Source organism: Arthroderma uncinatum (genome assembly GCF_011692745.1).
Source record: "Arthroderma uncinatum strain CBS 119779 chromosome Unknown scaffold2, whole genome shotgun sequence".
NCBI lineage: Eukaryota > Fungi > Ascomycota > Eurotiomycetes > Onygenales > Arthrodermataceae > Arthroderma > Arthroderma uncinatum.
This window is the reverse complement of record NW_022983864.1, coordinates 1693622-1712381: the sequence shown is the minus strand read 5'-3', so window position 1 is coordinate 1712381 and position 18760 is coordinate 1693622. Positions and strand designations below refer to the sequence as shown.

General features: G+C 49.0%; 9 protein-coding genes across 9 annotated transcripts; 4 read left to right on the top strand and 5 right to left on the bottom strand.

Moving 5' to 3' along the window:
* Positions 1 to 221: 221 nt before the first annotated feature.
* On the top strand, positions 222 to 1931 carry GIQ15_02471 (TFIIH basal transcription factor complex p34 subunit; the record flags this gene model as incomplete). Its single annotated transcript, XM_033549888.1, has 2 exons — positions 222 to 255; positions 724 to 1931. The coding sequence occupies 2 exons, from the start codon at positions 222 to 224 to the stop codon at positions 1929 to 1931; spliced, it is 1242 nt and encodes a 413-aa protein (XP_033407049.1).
* A 450-nt stretch (positions 1932 to 2381) lies between these two features.
* On the bottom strand, positions 2382 to 4188 carry GIQ15_02470 (threonine aspartase 1; the record flags this gene model as incomplete). The annotated part of the gene is made up of 6 exons (XM_033549887.1): positions 2382 to 2412; positions 2482 to 2588; positions 2638 to 2747; positions 2811 to 3860; positions 3916 to 4115; positions 4172 to 4188. 6 exons carry the CDS (start codon positions 4186 to 4188, stop codon positions 2382 to 2384), a joined length of 1515 nt encoding a protein of 504 aa, XP_033407048.1.
* A 1236-nt stretch (positions 4189 to 5424) lies between these two features.
* On the top strand, positions 5425 to 6948 carry GIQ15_02469 (uncharacterized protein; the record flags this gene model as incomplete). Its single annotated transcript, XM_033549886.1, has 4 exons — positions 5425 to 5459; positions 5528 to 5550; positions 5635 to 5996; positions 6067 to 6948. 4 exons carry the CDS (start codon positions 5425 to 5427, stop codon positions 6946 to 6948), a joined length of 1302 nt encoding a protein of 433 aa, XP_033407047.1.
* Positions 6949 to 7394: 446 nt separating this feature from the next.
* GIQ15_02468 (tRNA methyltransferase) lies at positions 7395 to 9035 on the bottom strand (the record flags this gene model as incomplete). Its single annotated transcript, XM_033549885.1, has 1 exon — positions 7395 to 9035. The coding sequence occupies one exon, from the start codon at positions 9033 to 9035 to the stop codon at positions 7395 to 7397; it is 1641 nt and encodes a 546-aa protein (XP_033407046.1).
* A 669-nt stretch (positions 9036 to 9704) lies between these two features.
* Positions 9705 to 11000, top strand: GIQ15_02467 (mitochondrial 37S ribosomal protein MRPS5; the record flags this gene model as incomplete). The annotated part of the gene is made up of 2 exons (XM_033549884.1): positions 9705 to 10704; positions 10783 to 11000. The coding sequence occupies 2 exons, from the start codon at positions 9705 to 9707 to the stop codon at positions 10998 to 11000; spliced, it is 1218 nt and encodes a 405-aa protein (XP_033407045.1).
* Positions 11001 to 11285: 285 nt separating this feature from the next.
* GIQ15_02466 (uncharacterized protein) lies at positions 11286 to 11613 on the bottom strand (the record flags this gene model as incomplete). Its single annotated transcript, XM_033549883.1, has 2 exons — positions 11286 to 11465; positions 11512 to 11613. The coding sequence occupies 2 exons, from the start codon at positions 11611 to 11613 to the stop codon at positions 11286 to 11288; spliced, it is 282 nt and encodes a 93-aa protein (XP_033407044.1).
* Positions 11614 to 12224: 611 nt separating this feature from the next.
* GIQ15_02465 (serine/threonine-protein kinase nrc-2) lies at positions 12225 to 14409 on the top strand (the record flags this gene model as incomplete). Its single annotated transcript, XM_033549882.1, has 5 exons — positions 12225 to 13059; positions 13182 to 13355; positions 13407 to 13532; positions 13592 to 13973; positions 14028 to 14409. 5 exons carry the CDS (start codon positions 12225 to 12227, stop codon positions 14407 to 14409), a joined length of 1899 nt encoding a protein of 632 aa, XP_033407043.1.
* A 648-nt stretch (positions 14410 to 15057) lies between these two features.
* GIQ15_02464 (uncharacterized protein) lies at positions 15058 to 15468 on the bottom strand (the record flags this gene model as incomplete). Its single annotated transcript, XM_033549881.1, has 1 exon — positions 15058 to 15468. The coding sequence occupies one exon, from the start codon at positions 15466 to 15468 to the stop codon at positions 15058 to 15060; it is 411 nt and encodes a 136-aa protein (XP_033407042.1).
* Positions 15469 to 16233: 765 nt separating this feature from the next.
* On the bottom strand, positions 16234 to 18172 carry GIQ15_02463 (drug resistance protein; the record flags this gene model as incomplete). Its single annotated transcript, XM_033549880.1, has 3 exons — positions 16234 to 16876; positions 16934 to 17751; positions 17810 to 18172. 3 exons carry the CDS (start codon positions 18170 to 18172, stop codon positions 16234 to 16236), a joined length of 1824 nt encoding a protein of 607 aa, XP_033407041.1.
* Positions 18173 to 18760: the final 588 nt, after the last annotated feature.

Genomic DNA, 18760 nt, shown 5'->3' with positions numbered 1-18760 from the left:
CAGGGGGCTTCGCAAGGAATAGAACCCCGAGAAAAGGCCGCTCCCAGTCGGAACAAGGTGGCAGGCTCAAGATATAGGGACTCTCTGCCCTCGTACTGTCTGGTTTCTGTTGACTGTTGAGCGCTGTGGCTTGCGATGGTTGGGCTGGGATGACTCAGGCGAAACCTGCTGAGGAGAGAAAAGGAGAGAGGCAAAGGCCGGAGTTATATAAGGCTCGACTTATGAACCGGGAGCAGGCTGAAGATGATATCAGATGTATAAGTATATGCGAGGCCAGCGAGGAGGAGGATGTTTTATTCTTACTGGTCGCGATAAGTTTATCTGCTATTACGTAGATGATGCGTCTAAGAGTATCTGACTGAGATGGACCAACCGGATCAGATCGCTCTCATCCTATCATCTCTGCATCTTCGCTCTTCTCTTCTTCTTTATCCTTTCTTCTTTTTGTTCTTATCTTCTTTTTTTCTTTCTTCTTCTTCGCTTCTTCCTCGGTGTTTTGTGGATGACTAAGCACTGAGATAGACCGATAGACAGACGTACAAGATATACAAGATATAGAGACATACAAAGATATAGAAAGACAGAGACAGACAGAAAGGCGAGATATAGAGAGAAAGACGAGATATAGAGAGAAGAGAGGAGAGAGAGAGGAGATGGCGGCGAACTCGCCTTCGAACGGTCAGTGGCCCTTGACCGTCAACTGTTCCAGCTAACATGCCAAAGACCCTTCGCTCTTGACGGTCATCCTAGATACAAACCCGCACGCCTGGGCTCAGCTTCAAGAGACTCTCCCGCTATCATCTGCCGTAGCGAACCTGCTCGTCTTCATCAACGCTCATCTGGCGTGCAACTACGCAAACAAGGTCGCCGTCGTGGCCAGTCACAGCCAGCACGCAGTATGGCTCTATCCAACTCCCCCAGCTGCCGACGCGCAAAAGCAACACCACCAGCACCGGCCGTCCAATAACGACCGCGACGGAGATACACCCATGACCGACTATGGAGAACCCGCGGCCTCCCCGCAGATCCAGCAGGGCCAGCAGAGCCAGCAGCAGCCGAACAAATACCGTCCGTTCCTCCTAGTCGAGCAGCAGTTGACTCGCAACCTTAACCAGCTCCTCACGCGCACCCGAGCAGAAGAAATATCGCCCTCCACTTCCACCATGATGGCCGGTGCTCTTACGCTCGCCCTCAGCCATATCAATCGTGAGACCATCGCCTACCTGGAAGCACACGGCACCGCGGCCGGCTCCGACGGTGCGGGAGGCGGCGCGAGCGGACTCCCTCCACCTCCCGGCGGCGCTGCTCCTGCTTCAGCCTCGTCGACAAGCAACAGCACTGACTCGCCCGCCGGCGGAGGCGGCGGCGGCCTCCAATCCCGTATCCTCATCATATCCGTCAGTAGCGCCGCAGACTCCGCGCAGCAGTACATACCCATCATGAACAGCATATTTGCCTGTCAACGTCTCCACATCCCTATCGACATCTGCAAGCTATCCGGGGACGCTGTCTTCCTTCAGCAGGCGTGCGACGCTACTCGTGGGATTTACATATCCGTAGACTCCCCGCGCGGCTTCCTGCAATATCTCATGCTCGCCTTTCTGCCTGATCAGCGAGCAAGGCGGAACTTGATACTGCCTACCCGGGTCGATGTGGACTTCCGAGCGGCTTGCTTTTGTCACAGGAAGGTTGTAGATGTCGGGTTTGTGTGTAGTATCTGCCTGAGTATCTTCTGCGAGCCGCCAGAGGGAGCCAACTGTCTGACGTGTGGCACGCATCTGGCGTTGGGTGACTACGGGGCCAAACCCGTCGTCGTTGCGAGGAAGAAGAAGCGCAAGAAGGCCACCGCAAAGCCGCTGAATGGGAACGGGAATGGGGGCTCATCTGGCGCAGTAACCCCGAGTTCGATGGCCACTACTCCCGCTCCTTGAGTCGCTGGTATCTCATCTCCCCGCCCTCAACTTTACTGGTGGGGACATGCCCATTAATCAAGAATATTATGTATTCCTAGGGTCGGTGCATACAGCTCGTGCGTGTTAGGTAGGTTACAAGATGGGTAGACAAGAGAGGTTCAGGTTCAGGGGGTACCATCAGGTCCAGGTTAGGAAACATCCAACCAAATACTCTTCCCCCCTACCCCCAAATTCATCTTCCCAGCCTTATTCATTCCCCGGTTAGATCTAGAAGCCAGAGATAGGCCGGTAGGAGTGAGTTACTATTGCTATGGTTAGCAGAGCCAAGGATTTAGGTTAACCCAGCCTTGGTTAATATCGATAGCATACCAGGTTTAATGGTGGAAAGCCGGGTTGGTACACACGCGAAGATATCGAGGTCATTCCAAAAAACCACTGAATGCCGCAGTGGCTTGCCCCACGTCGGACTTATTTCGAAGTAGTTGGGCTAGATTTGGATCTAGACATCACAATCATGTCAGTTACAATAACAGTTACCCCATGAACCTATCTAAGCTGAAAAGCATACTTCTTGAGTCGGATAAAGCGACCTCCCTGGGCTATCTTGCGGTCTCCGGGGGTACGAGACATAGTACAGCATGCCGCCGAATCCTCAGAGCTCATGCTCGACACAGCCTATCACAGTTAGACAATTACCCCATGCCAGATAATAAGTAGTACTCACAAAAGAATCGGTATTATGACCAAAGACAAATATGATGCCGTCTTGGGTTTTCTTAACAGTCATCACACCAATTGCAGCATGGCAGTGACTGGACTTAACCGCAGGATGGCCTAACAGCAAGAGTTAGCCGGCTTCATCCCGAGATTCATCTTCACAAACACGGGTTTCCATACCCATGAAATCGTTCTGGATCATAGATTTAACGACTTCATCTTCCGTCGTAGGCTCATACACTCCAGGCTTGCCCCCGATTCGTTTGGTGCCCGAGTAGATCCTTTCAGCACAGGTTTGAGCTACCATTGTCGTCGTCATATGCTCCCCTGTTCCACTCGCAACAGCGGCGGAAGATGTACACATTTTGTCATCAGGGTCGACAGGAACGACAGCAGTACCGATACCAACCAAGGCAGCGGGCCCAGTGCGCCCACTGTGCTTCATGCCGATTCCTCCAGAAGATGAGCCTGCAGCAATGTTGCCATGGGAGTCAATAGCAATGGCGCCAACTGTATCACTGATTTCGTCTTCACCCCAAGCCTGGGTCAGCTTATGGGTATCCTTCGGGCTCGAGGTCTCAGCCTCCATTTCCACCTCCTCAAAGTGGACGTGGTGCTCTTTAGGTTTGTCGTCGGCGGCCAGCTCTTGGGGGACGTTAGCCCCTGGAACAATGTCATGATAGGTGTCATCGATAAAATCAGCGTCAGCACATGAATCGGTGTTTGTCTCGCCATCACCTTCCATTGCAACGTCATTATGTGAGGTGTAGATAATTGGGGATCCACATCTGTTGGACACAGCCGTGTTCGCCATTTCCCTAGATGGGCAGACGTTGCCGACGTGGCTTGGGCTTCGGGAAGCTTGGAGCGGTGAGTTTCCCCCAGGGCTAGACCCCCGCGAAGAGGACTCGTTACTTGCACCTGCTTCAGGAGACGTGCGGCTCGCCAGTGGAGAGGCATGTCTGGGAATGAAAGAGTCTAACTCCATACGTTTCTCTCGTTCCTGGAGCCTATTTGCAACCTGTTCAAGGTCGCGTTTCCAACGTATCCATCGTTCTTTGGAGCCTGGGGCAACAAGGACATCTGCGGGAAGAACCGGCATACCATGTTCGTAAGCAAATTCCGTAGCGCCAGAGCATACAAGGAGGTTTGGAGGGACTCGGTTGAGCGTGAGGGGCTTTGTTGAGGTATCCAATACCACTCTTGCGAGTGAAATTGGGTTTTTGATGTCTAAGGAAAATAAGTCAGGCGCTGTCGTATTATTTTTATGAATTGAGGTACAAACGTTGAACTGCTCCAACGGCGCCACTACGACCAAGGTGATCGACAACCGTAGCATCACACTCCACAGCACCAGTAATTGTCAGATTGCTGCCATACCCGGCATTAGTGAGCTCGTGGTCTTCGAGAAACTTGATAGCTGCTTCGACTGCATCAACTGCGCTCCCACCGGCCTTCAAGATTGCCATACCAATAGAGGAAGCTCTATAGATAACATTGTCAATTAGGTGATTTATACCAAGCCAGGAGAGTCAACTTACCTGCTGCATACCCACATATGAAGCTCTTCGCTTTGACGGCTATGGTAACCAGCTCCAGCATGAACAAAAATGGCAGATATATCTTGGCCCCTCTGGGGATCATGGTTCTTAGCGCTCATCATGGTTGAAAGGTTCATCCGCGAACCTTGGGGACAAGGCGGTCAAAAGAAGGGGTGATGATGAGCGTTGAAAAGAGAACGCAGGCTAGAGCTGAGAGAGAAAGCTTGAACCCAAGGAGATAGGACGTAAAGCTTGGGTGTATCTGTTGTTGTGAATCTGGTACAGCGTGTTGCTAGGCGACCTAACCGTAAGACCTTTGGTTCCCCACTGTGTGATAGCAAAAGGCCTAGGAACTCTCAGACTTACTAGGCTCTCAGCTTCTAGCACAAGTAGAGAACAGTGAGGGGAGGAGGTAAGGTAAGGAGTAGGTATGAGGTTTCCAGAGAGTGTAGAATGCAATAATAACGAGTGAATGGCTATCTGTGCATGAAAAAGAATGATGCTCTGACACAGTATTTCACCCCCAGCCCAGTCAACAAGAAAAGGCCCTTTGACTAGAAGTAAGACTCTGGAAAGAGTAGAAGATGCAGCCAGATAATGTGAACTTGAAGACAAGTCAGGGTGTTAACGAGCTGGAAGATGGTATCAGGATAAGTGCGGATGAGAGTGAGCGAAGAAGATGCAGACAAGTTGAGCCTGGTTCATTATTATTCTCTCCAGCATTCAGAGAGAAGAGGAAAAAGAAGACGTAGAGCAACTGCATCTGTCTCAGTCCTTAGTTCTGTACAGTTAGTCGAGAAGGAAGCGGGTGACAACAATCCAGGCAGTTGTTGCTTCCAGAGTTTCCACCTAACGTTGTCCTGATGTCCTGAGGGTATATCATTTTTCACATCTCTCAACCATCCATCCTAGGTATATGTCATGGTCGACAGGAGGAAGACGAAACCTCGACGTCGTCGCTGAAGTTGAAGTCGAAGTCGAAGTTGAAGTCGCAGTAAAGTTGAATCTCTTTAAGTCCCAAGGCACATGATATCAGGCTTGGCATTTCACTCCTCCACCTTCGATGCTTCTTGACGCTGTATACGCAACTCAACCGGCCAGGCTACGAGATACTGCGACTGAACCGCGCCCGTAGAGACCGCAGCACCTCGGACTTGTCTAGAGAAGCTGTTTCTTTAAGCTGACGTTTCTCTATATTTCTTCTTCTACCCTCCTTACTCTTGTCAATCGGGCCATCACGTCACCACCTAAACATGGCGGCACAAACCCCAGCCGTTGTCATGGACAAGTACGTTGGAAGGGAGATGCTGTCCCATTGACTCTGATTTGCATTGGCTAACCACTTTCTCTTGACAGTGGCACGGGTTACTCTAAGCTTGGTGAGCAGCAAACCCTTTAATCTCCGTTATATACCCCTCGTCTGTTTTCCGTTCGGGTCAACTCATACTCCTCCTCCCAACCAGGGTTCGCCGGAAACGACTCCCCTTCTTTCGTCTTCCCAACCGCGATAGCTACGAAATCTGGCGCAGGTGGTGCTCCAGGTACTGGCGCCGGGCGTCCGCCAGTTGCGAACAAACCTTCCTTCCTGACTGGCGGCGCGGGGCCAACATCTCAGCTATCTTCAAAGCGAGGTACCGAAGATCTAGATTTTTTTATCGGAGACGAGGCTCTTTCTGCCAGCTCTGGCCCGGGATATGGCATCCATTACCCTATTAGACATGGGCAGATTGAGAACTGGGACCACATGGAGAGGTTCTGGTCCAACTCCATCTTTAAGTACCTAAGAGTCGAGCCGGAGGACCACTATTTCCTATTGACCGAACCAGTAATAAACCCATACCCCTGCGCGACTCGCATATATACTTGATCAAGTTTACTAACTGCTACATATCCAGCCATTGAACCCGCCGGAGAACCGAGAAAACACAGCCGAGATCTTCTTCGAATCGTTCAATTGTGCGGGTCTATATATTGCTGTACAAGCCGTCCTTGCTCTTGCAGCTTCCTGGACGTCGTCAAAGGTCACGGATAGGTCGCTTACCGGTACCGTCATTGATTCAGGTGATGGTGTCACTCACGTCATCCCCGTGGCCGAAGGATACGTTATCGGCTCCTCAATCAAGAGTATCCCAATCGCAGGCCGAGATATTACCTACTTCGTTCAGAACCTCCTCCGAGACAGACATGAAGCGGATAGCTCACTGAAAACCGCAGAGAAGATCAAGGAAGAATACTGCTATGTTTGCCCAGATATCGTCAAGGAGTTCGCGCGGTACGACAGAGAGCCAGACCGATTTCTCAAGCACACTGTCACGTCCCCCAATGGGAGGACTGTCTCTATAGATGTTGGTTATGAACGATTCCTCGCACCCGAGATTTTCTTTAACCCTGAAATCTACTCCTCCGATTTCCTCACCCCGTTACCAACCGTTGTCGACGGTGTCATCCAGTCGTCTCCCATTGATGTTCGAAGAGGCCTGTACAAAAATATTGTCCTATCTGGTGGCTCTACTCTATACAAAGATTTCGGGCGCCGACTACAGCGTGACATCAGGCATCTTGTGGATGCTAGAATCCGCGCGTCCGAAGCTCGCAGTGGAGGAGCTAGGAGCGGCGGTTTGGAGGTCCAGGTCATAACCCATAAGAGGCAACGACACGGCCCATGGTTTGGCGGCAGTTTGCTAGGACAAACGCCCGAATTCCGCAGCTACTGCCACACCAAGGCAAGTATTCGCTTATCCGTTCTGTTCCCCTTAGGCAAGGAAGATCTATTCTAACCTCACTCCAATTCTAGGCTGAATATGATGAAATTGGTCCTTCTATTGTGAGAAGATTTGCTCTTCTAGGTGGACCTGGAAGCACATAGAGAGAGTTCCCTCCCCAAAATAAAACCCAACCCTAGCCATGCCATCTCTTCGCCATGTCGCAATGAATTACGTATGCGGCGATAGGCCTACTTCTAGATTTTAAATGTACCCGTTCACGAGTAACGTTTTTCTTCTGTAAATAAATATTATCAACGCAGAAGGACCCCCCCCCCCCCCCCAAAAAAAAAAAAAATAGCAGGTGCGTTAAATGCCCATTCAAATGCTTTCCAATAGTATACAGGGGGCCCACGGGGGTAGGGTATCGCTAGACTTTTCGCTATATTACAAAATATCATGCAAGCGGAATTCACAGTCGTGATATATGTGCAATGGCCATTGTAGCCTGACGACCTCTCTCACTCGGCCTTGCTCTCGACAACCTTTGTTAAAACAGCCACACTCTCTACGTGGCTCGTCTGCGGAAAGAAATCAAACCCTCTGATACTCTCAATATCATACCGGACTCCGTTCTTACCCTCCACCAAAACCCCAACATCTCGAGCTTGCGTATGAACATTGCAGCTAACATATAATACTCTGGTCGGCTTAAATGCAAGTAGTTGATTCAAAAAATTTGTATCGCACCCCTTTCGCGGCGGGTCTATGACAAGTAGCGTCTGGTCGGCTGGGTAGGGAATCTCCTTGAATAAATCTGCAGCATCCGCAGCAGCGAAGCCGGTGTTGGGCACTCTGCTGAGCTTAGCATTTTCGCGCGCACATTTAATGCTAGACACGGCGACGTCGATGCCAAGGGAGGAGCGGAATATGTCTGATAGAACGATCGTAAACAGCCCCGAACCACAGTATGCATCAAGGAGATATTTTAGTTTGGGGTTTGACACTTCAGGTGTTTCCAGCCCTGTTTTGCTCACATCTGATTTAGGCTCAGGGTGCAAGGCATTGTTTCGAACGTATCCTGTAAAGGCCTGCAGAATCGAGTTGTTATTTTGAAAGAAGGTTCCGGCAACATTGTGAAACTGGTAATTGTCAACATATTCAACTGAGATGCCGTTTTGATCCGTGATGTATGTCTTTTCCTCCACATAATCAGGGAACGTCTTTCGTATGACTTTATCATCCGACGGTAAAGCCTCGTTCTTCTCGTTCTTCTCTATCCTCTTCGTACTTTCCCGAATCAAAAGCGTGCCGCCGTATTTGTATTCGTGTAGGTTCGCTGCAACCCGTTTCCGCTCATTCTTTAACCCGCTCCTGACAATATCTGTTCCTAGCGGGCAATCTTCGATATCCATAACCTTCCGGCGTCCCTTGATCATAAACCCGATTGGGGGGATTTCAGGTGGCCCGTCTCCATGTTCTAGTTTCCGGTTGCGAGCGGGTTGGGTGAAGTGGGGAGTTAACTTGGTTCGGTATCCATATTGCATAGGTGAGCCCATCGTATCTCCAATTGCAGGTATGAGTTCTGGCAGTATCCCTGAGAAGTTGGCATATGCCTTTTCTATAATTCGTTTCTTATGCTGCAACTGGTCCTCGTACGGTATCATTTGTAGCTGGCATCCGGAACACTTCCCGAAATACTGGCACTTTATAAGGGAGTCGTCACGCTGAGGGGATGGCTTCACAATTTCGATAAGGTCTGTCAAACTATACGACTTGTGTATAATCGTCTTATATACTTTGACTCGAGCCGTCTCTCCAGGAAGCGCAAACGGGACGACGTAGACATGGTCGCCACTGGGCGAGAGCGCAAGGCCTTCTCCAGTCGAAGACATCTCAGAGACAGTCACTTCTGTTTCCGGGAATGGCGAGTCCTTCTTCCCTTCATGGATAACGGACGCAGTTATTTCTTCCTTCTCCTCCTGTTTCCCTCCATTTTCCTCGGACGATTGCCTACTCCTCTTTTCAAGTAGATTTTTCACATCCAATTCGACGACCTCATCTGCGCCTCCTTCATTTTTCGATTTATCTTTTCCTTTCTGCTTCTTTCTCTGCGGTTCCCTTCCCCTTTTAATTGGCGGCGCCTTTTCCTTGACAGGCATCTCAAAACACCCTTTTAGACGTATAGCGGGACGAATGGTAGAGTAGTAGCTTATCGAAAGCGTTGGAAGTCGTGTGACGGGTGCTCGTATTGTCAGAAATCTCTGAAATGTAGCAATTCGCGCGGCTCGTGGTCTGAGGAACATCACGGTCAAAAATTGAAACAGACGCAACGATTAACCGTTCGATATTTCGCGACCCAGATAAATTTCACTTTTATACCGAGTCTTGGCATACATCTTTCTTTCCACCCAAAAAAGTGACATTAATAATCAGTCATGTGATATCAACTGTGCTGGAAGAAGCCGAACGTCTCTAAAAATCGATGTTTAAAAGGATACACATCGGTCAGGCTACAGACACTAGGCTCAACTTTCATCCTGACCAGTTTAAACTCGATCTTTGTCTGCAAACTAGATATAACGAAACATGGAGAAAGAGCGTACGTATATATTGTTACTTTTTTTTTGTCTTGGCGATGTCGGCCCGGTAGAACTCTTAATCCGGAAAGTATTACCTAAGAAATGCTAGCTTCAAGAAATCCTTTCAATCTTCAATTGACCACGCGATTGAGAGACCAAATCCATTCCAATTCGTTCAGTGCACGTCTCGTCTTGAATCGATAATTGGTATCGAGGCCGTAATTGGCCTCGCGAGCTCCATCCGCCACAATGAGCGTCACACGACCGGCTAGATGCCTCTTCTGCACCTTTTCGAAGCCAAACCTCGTTCGATACCCTCGCCGACAGTTCCACACCACTCCAATACCGTGTGCTCCTCGGAAACCTAAGCATCAAAATGTCAAGGCCTCAGATGTCGAAGGCTGGCTGAAGGAAAACGTGCCGAAGCGAGAGGCGTATACCGATATCGACAAGGTCAATATGAAAGAGGAATACTCTGCAGAACAAATCAAGGCAATTGAGGCTGGAGAGAAAGCAATTCCTGATGAGGACATGGAAAAACAATCTCAATTGCGAGATGATCCATGGGCACTCAAGTATATCGACGATTTTTCCACCATCGAGCCTGTCGTCGACCACCACATCCGCGCTCCCATTACAAACTCCGACCCCAATTCCCGCCTAAAAACTGACGATGAAATAACCGAGGATGTGGCCAACTTTGTATCGGACCTGCCAGACGAACCTCTTACAGGGCCGGAATGGCTGAAGTTTATGGACAACATGCGGATGACAGTCGGCAAGGAGGAGGCTGAGCTTAACCCAAACAGCTCTCTCGTACCCGACGTTTTTGAACTCGGCGAAAATTTTAACAACATAGGCCGCCATAAAGCTCAGCTAATCACCGAATTCAAGACCCCGGAGCCGGAAATCCCAGAATTGACGAAAAAGTTGATGGTATTAACTGGCTATTCTGAACAACACATCAGGCGATTACGCACCAAGGTCCTTGTATGCCACGACGTCGTGAACCAAACTCGCCTTGGAAAAATTCGCAAAACCTACGTTCTTGTTGTCGCAGGCAATGGCGACGGTCTTCTTGGAATTGGTGAAGGAAAGGCAGACGAAATAGATGAGGCCAGAGTTCAGGCTGAATTCCGAGCTATGCGCAACATGCAGCCAATCCGTAGATATGAGAACCGAACGATATTTGGAGATGTAAAGGCGAAAGTGGCAGGGACGGAGTTGGTACTGATGAACCGACCACCAGGTATGTTTGCCATATATCTACCTCATCACTAGCATTCCCTTTGACGCTCCTTCGACGCTTACTAACATTTAACTCTAGGCTTTGGTCTTCGCTGCTCGCAACGTATCTGGGAAATGTGCCAGGTAGCTGGAATCAAGGACATAGCAGCCCGTGTTTCTCGTTCTCGAAACCCAATGAACACAGCGAAGGCGGCTTACAAGGCATTGATGAACCAAAAGGATCCCGAGGAAGTTGCCCGTGCCCGGGGCAAGAAGCTAGTCGACGTAAGAAAGGTGTACTACGCCGGAAACGTCTGAACGGGTTATACTCGCCAAACATCACGAAACCCAGCCATATTCGGCCTGCTGTATTACTATAGGATAGGATTGAAGTGTATTTATATAATTTTTAGACAGACTGTTATGTTCTATTTCTTGTGGTTCGACCAAGCTCGCACAAATAAATCCGACAACTAAATCTATTCCTAACTCCAGACTCCGTGTATGGCCGTCATTATAAGTTCTCACACAACACAGCCACCTTCCATAGACCTAGACCATGAAAAAGAACCGTTTGACTCGTTGTTCTCGCCGTTGGTATGTCTAGTTCTCTCCCGTCTCCCCCTCATCCCCGCCGTTATATATTTGCTGCTGCAGAACAATGCTGTACACGCTCGCCTTCAGCAGGGTATAAACCGTGGCTGTTTTCCGTTCCAGCGCACGCAGGGCATCGAGTGTATCAGAGGAAGGCTGAACAGCGAGGTCGTTGAGGGTCGTGGAGAGCTATATCATGGTTAGCTGGAACAGCCCATGTCTCAGGAGGCCATACCTTGTTCATGTTCTCGAGCAGTTTCGTGTATTCGTCCAACACCTCTTGCTCGAGCGGAGAGAGCAAGGGATTCTCGCGCACCAGCGGGTTATCCATTTCCATCACTGCAATCGTCGGAGCTGTTTGTATATTGTGTGCTTGGTTGTGGTGCAGTTAAGTAGGTGAGTAAGCGCCCAGGCGCCGCGTCACTGGGTCCAACTCCCCCAAGCCGCCAACTCTAACCTCACGACTCTCGACGACTTCTCGCCGGCTTCTCCCTGCATCTGCATCCCACGCCTGCATCGCATCCTCCAGCCGTACCTCTCGTTTGCTGCAGACAGATGACCAGTCTTCTCTCGTCAACGGTGCGAGTGCAAGCCTGTGGCCCGCTTGTTTCACCAGCGTTGATGCCAATGGTGCCGAGCCATTGCCCCATCACTCTCTAGCCCCTTCATCCTAGCTCGACTCCTCGCTCGCTCGCTCTCCCTATTCCATCCTCGCCCAGACGGAAAAAGAAAAGAGAGGACAACCGCCACATACTGGCCAATTGTCTACCACGGGCATCTTCCTGTTTTCCCGGCTTGCTAAATACTTTCCCTTGGTGATAAGACGGTCGAGGCATTGCTGAGGAACGGATCTAAGCGCTACGTCGCCTCAATCGTCGGCTATTCTGTTATTCACTGCTGCTCCTGCTGCTGCTGCTGCTGCTGCAAGACCAGAGCAGTATCGTCGTTATGACGCAGTTATTCAACTCCTCGACTCCTACAAACGCGAACTCGGAGAAACGGAATTTCCCCGGTATATCGTTGACTGGCAAGAAGCATGCTGGCGACTCCTCCCATTTTCCAACAAAACTACGCAACTTCTTTCGAATAAACAGCTCGTCTTCGAATACGAGCTCTACAAGCCAAGGAGGTACAGGACAGAACTCCCAGCAGACTAAGAACGCCAATCTTGCAGTGCCAAAGGCAGAGTCAAAGTTCCAGTCAAGATTCCTTCCACACATCGGCCGGAATCGATCTACCACAGTTGCCAGTGAAGGAAACCCTCTCGATGACGATGGAGTATCACCAACTGCTCATGCAAACCCTTATTTTGCACACCAGGGATATCCTGCCTTGAGGCATCGAAACGATGATAGCGTACCGTCAACCCCACCAGACACTCCAGGCATACACGTTGATGGAGCTCCGGGAGTAGAACAACCGACAGCAGCAAGCAAAGAGGAATTAGCAAGGAAACTAAGGAGAGTTGCGTCAGCGCCAAATGCGCAGGGCCTATTCGCAGGCGGGAAGGCGGATGATCGGCCTCGGACGGCCGAGCTAGGGAAAGAGCCGTTAGTTGAGCACTCTGGCAGCACGGCGAAGCTAGGCTTCGTCGAACAACCTACCTCCCAAAACCTCAGCGTCCCCGAGGCCGACCAGCTCGGACCTATCCCACTTCCGGGGCAAGTACGGAATTCCGCCGGATACAGACGAACATATAGTTCGAATTCGATAAAAGTCCGCAATGTGGAAGTCGGCCCCGGGAGCTTTGATAAGATCAAACTGATCGGAAAGGGAGATGTCGGTAAGGTATATTTGGTTAGGGAGAAGAAGTCCCAACGGCTATATGCTATGAAAGGTATTTTTCATACTATCTGCGTAGTTCTAAGGTTATGCCCTTTGCTAACTCCTGGTCCGAACATTCAGTGCTAAGCAAAAAGGAGATGATTAAGAGGAATAAAATAAAGCGTGCCCTCGCTGAACAGGAGATTCTTGCTACAAGTAACCATCCGTTCATCGTCACTCTATACCATTCCTTCCAGTCGGAGGATCATCTCTATCTGTGTATGGAGTACTGCAGTGGTGGTGAATTCTTCAGGGGTATGTAAAGTCGTCCTGTTTGGTTACGAGGAGTTACTAATAATTTTGTAGCCCTCCAAACGAGGCCTGGGAAATGCATTTCCGAAGATGACGCACGATTCTATGCCGCTGAAGTAACAGCTGCTCTTGAGTACCTTCATCTCATGGGTTTCATTTATCGCGACCTTAAACCAGAGAGTATGAGACTATCATCCCCAATCCTCACAGTTGATCATCTTTTGCTAACTAATATCCAGATATCCTCCTTCACCAGTCGGGGCACATTATGTTGTCAGATTTTGATCTCTCAAAACAATCTGGACCTGGAGGCGCACCAACAATGATAGTCGGCCGCAACGGAACTTCCGCCACCTCACTACCTACAATTGATACCAAGTCGTGTATCGCCGATTTCAGGACCAATTCCTTTGTTGGAACTGAAGAATACATAGCGCCAGAAGTTATCAAAGGAAACGGTCACACTAGCGCAGTAGACTGGTGGACGTTGGGTATCCTCATCTACGAAATGCTCTACGGTACAACGCCATTTAAAGGCAAAAACAGAAACGCGACATTTGCAAACATCTTAAGGGATGAGGTTCCTTTCCCTGAAAATGCCAATGCACAGCAACTTTCCAAGTAAGATATCCTTCCTCCGTATCTTTCTGGCGTACTAACCCACCGTACCGATAGCCTCTGTAAAGGTCTCATACGCAAGCTTCTTATAAAAGATGAATGTCGACGACTCGGCGCTCGTGCCGGCGCTTCCGACGTCAAAACACATCCTTTCTTCAGACCCACTCAATGGGCTTTGATCAGACATATGAAACCTCCTATGATTCCCCATCAGGGCAGAGCCATCGATACAGTCAACTTCAGGAATGTCAAGGAGAGCGCTAGCGTCGATATTGGCGGCTCAAATAACTTGGCTGGCGTACCGATGGACTCAGGACTAGCAACTCCGTCTGGAGAAGTCGTTGACCCGTTCGAAGATTTCAACAGTGTTACACTTCACCACGAAGGTGACTATCATGACAACCATCTGGTTGATGATAGTAATACCCACAAGAGCTAGCTCGCTTTCAACTCTAGCTCCCTGTCTATCTGATCTCACTTATTCATCCCGCCATTACCCAACCAAGCTCCTCTCGGTCACCATGCGGCCATTTTATTAAGCTTTAACTACGTATGGGCTATGAATTTTTCTATTACATATTTCGACCGCGTCATACACCGAGGCGTTTGGTATCGTCCTTGATTCGCCGCATTTTACGCAGCCATCATCCCCCCTTCATGCAAATATAGTCTGTGCTTGATGATCTTTAAATTTGGCACAGCGAGCGCTAGCTACTGTTTGTCATTGATGAGATGCACGCCTAAAAAATATTAGTTGGCTCTCGTTTTGTTTTTTGCTTGTTTGCTCTAGTATCTATGCGCATGGTACGTGATATCTCTGGTTTTGACGGGTGTAGGCGCGATGGCGTCATGACATTGCATTGAGTGTATCATTTTTACTGTCTGGTTTGCGCCTTCTCGGATTGTTTTTCTCCTGTTGAAGCTATCGTATCATATAGTATAGGCATATCTTGTATGCCGGTAAGGCGGGTGTAAATCGTTTTTGTCATTTGAAATACAACCACCCGTTTATCTAGATTTATGCTCTCACAGTAATTCCACATCCACCTAGATAAATACCAGCTCAACTCTCAATGATTTCCCACTTTTAAGCCCTCTTCCCCTTACCACCATCCAAAACACCAAGCGCTGCAACACCCACAGCCATAACAACAGGTGCATAAGTCCAATGATTCCACTCTCCAGCACCATTTACTGCGCAAACCACGCCATCCGCAAACGCAACACCACTCACGCCGAGTAAGATCCATCCTAGCGCCTTTCGTTCTCCCAAACACGCAGTGGCATATATAGCCAGCCCCATGAACACGTCTCGCACACCATAGACTGCCATTAAACTGTTAAACAGCGTTCTCTCGGGTCCAGAAGTTGGTGGCGAAAGCTCAAAAAACGAAACACCGTGATCAGGGCGCAGGATAGCATTGATGCCGAACCTGACACACATTGTTGCGAATACGTTGGCGGCAATTAGGACCGGGTATGAATTAGAGATCGCCATCTTGTCCTGAAATGTATGGTATCAATTAAAGGATTCTGTGTCGTGTTATTGATTGTTAGTGCTCACAGTTATATACCTAAATACTGAACTTGATGCCTTCTCTCACCTCTTCCGTTTTATAGCGATGTCACTAGATGTTCTTGTAGTAATTACTGCCGTTGAGATGCGTTGATAGTCACGGAACTATTCGATCGACGAATATATAGAATATCGACTGGTCGTCTTGAGGAATGGTTGTTATTTACTTATATAAAGCTCTTCACGTCCTATTTTAGCCTAGCAACTAGGCAGCAAACAGGCTAAATCCTTCATGCATATATTCTTCCCAGCAACACCCTTGCCATAGGATCAAAGGATCAATATGCCGAGAAAGAGGACTTGGCTTGATATTCAATACTAAGCAAATTTTATTTAATAAATTCTTTTGAGTATATCCATGTATCGACGCTTATTTATGCAACTTTGCAATATATTCAAAGCAGCTCTATAGACTTTTTATTACCCTAATCAACATAATAGCAGAGCTGTTTACCATCAGCCCTATATTTTTTTTAACGGCCCATCCTCCTTTCTCAAAAAGCGAGGATTCTGCTAATTCGTTGTATGCATATGGCCGGCGTGGAATCTGGCCTGCGGCCCCCTTCCTAGGGGGTTTAACGGGTATTGCAGAGAGTGGACGTTTTTGAAGCTGTCAGAGGTGACCTTTTAACGAGGACATGTTCTGGCCAGGAAAATGGAGGTGATCAAAAATTCCTATTTGGGTCGTTATGAGGGAGTTGGATTTTGATGCCTGGGAGATAATTCAGCTGGGTCCCCGCTCTGGTCCTGATGTAGCACTTCCTGAGGCTGCGGTTGTACCTGGGTTAATTCATGCTGCCTCTTCTTTTCGTCAACGGTCAAATCGCTCGATGCCGGATTAACTCTGACAAACAGTACAATAATCAACAGCGCGACACTCGCACAAGCGGTATTAAACCAAAAGACAACCTGGTAGCTCTTCTTTCTTCCTTGTCCCACAGTCGCTACCTGTGCAACATCTGCAAATCCAAGTAGCACTGCAATACTCAAAAATAAGACAGAATTTATTAGAGCACCAGCTAACCCCTGGCGATGTTTTGGTTGACTTGTAGTGATGAAGATGTTGGTGATGTTAAATGTAACGTCGATGCCGAGAGTGGCACCAATCATTGCGGGGAAAGCATATGCCCAGTAGCTTGCACCGTCGGGCATTATTGCAAAAAGAAGGCCTGCTAATATCCAGCCTATGCCGGAGACGATAAGGAGAACTGTTCCGGAGACCAGGTGAAGACATATTCCGACCATGATGGGAAACGCAAAGCCGCCCACCACCATCGGGGTACACCAAGCGACGACCTGTAGAGATGTGGCGCCCATAATGTGCACCATGCTATGAGAAAACGTTAGTAGTGTTATCCATGGGAGGAATTGTGGGGTGGGAGCATACTATAAAGTTCCGTAGAGCAGAAATACTCCCAAACATCCATAAAAGAAGAGCAGTGCCATCACCATTGCCTTCATATACGGTGCATCGAACAGGTCGAACGGTAATAACGGCCACTCAGCAACCCATCCTTCAACATAGACCGCTCCAGCCAAAACCACGCATCCGATAATGAAGCAGACGTAAATATACGGCGTCCTCCATCCGTCGGATGCATGGGCGCTATCTGTAATGGCAAACACGGAGAGCGTTAGACCCACAACAATGAGTATTGCCCCCAGGTAGTCCATCTTAACACCCTGTTTCCTCCTCTCGGCAGCATCAGAAGGGACGAAGAAGAAAGAACTCGCGGTCGTAATGGCGGCGAGGATGGCGCCGATCCAAAAATACCACTGCCAGGCGAGATATTGAGCAGCCAACCCCGAACAGAAGATCCCCACGAAGAACCCGAAAACCGCACAGGTTCCGTAGACACTGAATACCAGATTCTTCCGTGGACCAGGCCGATACACGATCGACAACAACATCATTCCGGACGGCAAGTAGGCTGCCGGACCAAGGCCTTGCAGTGCTCGACATAAGATGAGCATGATTCGGTTTTTCGAGAAGCCAGCAATCACTGACCAGATACACAGCCAGCCCATACCACCCACATACATGTAGTAGCCGCCTATCATGTCCGCTAGACGCCCAGAGATAAGAAGCGTGGAAGCTACCACGAGCGGAAAGGCACTGGCCGGCCACACAGCAGAGGCATCGGGAATATCGAATTCGTCAATCAGCCTCGGTATTATGACATTAAATCCGGATATAAAATATTCCTAATCTTTCATCAGTTCCAGGCCGTAATTGTTTTTGGAAAGGGAGAAGATGACCAACCGTTAACACTTGAGACATGACAATAGAAAAACAAAACGCGACCTCCGCGGCAAAATTTTTGAAAACAGCTGGCCGCTGTCTGCCCAGTTTTTCTATATCAGCTTCTGGGCCAATGGCACCCTCTGCATCGTACTCTTCAGAAGCACACGGCGCTTGCCGTGTGTACGTCGAGGACGATAGACGGCGAATAGATGCAGTGATCGATCGTGGCCCATGTCCATGTTCTCTTCCCTCCTCTTCCTGTCCTTGTTGATTCTCATCTGTCCAAACCTGACGGGGTATACCCGACTCCTTCTTCGCCCAAAACCGCCAGCGGCTGGGTCGTTCACGGCCAGACATCTCAGCCACTGTATCTTCTTGCATCCGCGAGCTCTTCTGAACACAGTGAAGTAAACAAAGACCGTATAGTTGGACGATCAAGGCTGTACAAAACTACGCCAAGAAGATAAATTCGCTTTATCCACGCATGCAGTAAACGTCGTTTCCCTCAACCATAGGCAGAGTAACCTAGAGATATAGAAGTGTATATGCAGAGCTCATAAAACCTAGCCTTGTGTCGAAGCAACATCCCCTCGTCAGAAAGCCGTTGCAGCTATGCCTCAAAAGGGTAAGTATACACGGGTATGCTTTACTAAACAAGCATGGGAGGGACCCTGATGGAGAGAGGAATATAAAAATAGACGCTCGTGGGGTGGCCTGCCTTGTGTCTTGGAAAAATGACAGAAATATAGAAAGAAAACGCTCTTAATCGTCATAAGAGGCCAGGAAACTTAAGAAACGCGTAAGGTTATCGAGACCTTAGCGAGCACGGAGGATGGCTGGTGCTTTTTCGAAGGCGGTTATAGCGCGAAGCAGAGGAAGAATAAAAGCGGAAAAAAAGCGGAAAATATCCCGGGAATAGGGCCAGTATAAACTTATATCAGCCGGGGTGGACCGACTAACTAAGGGTTG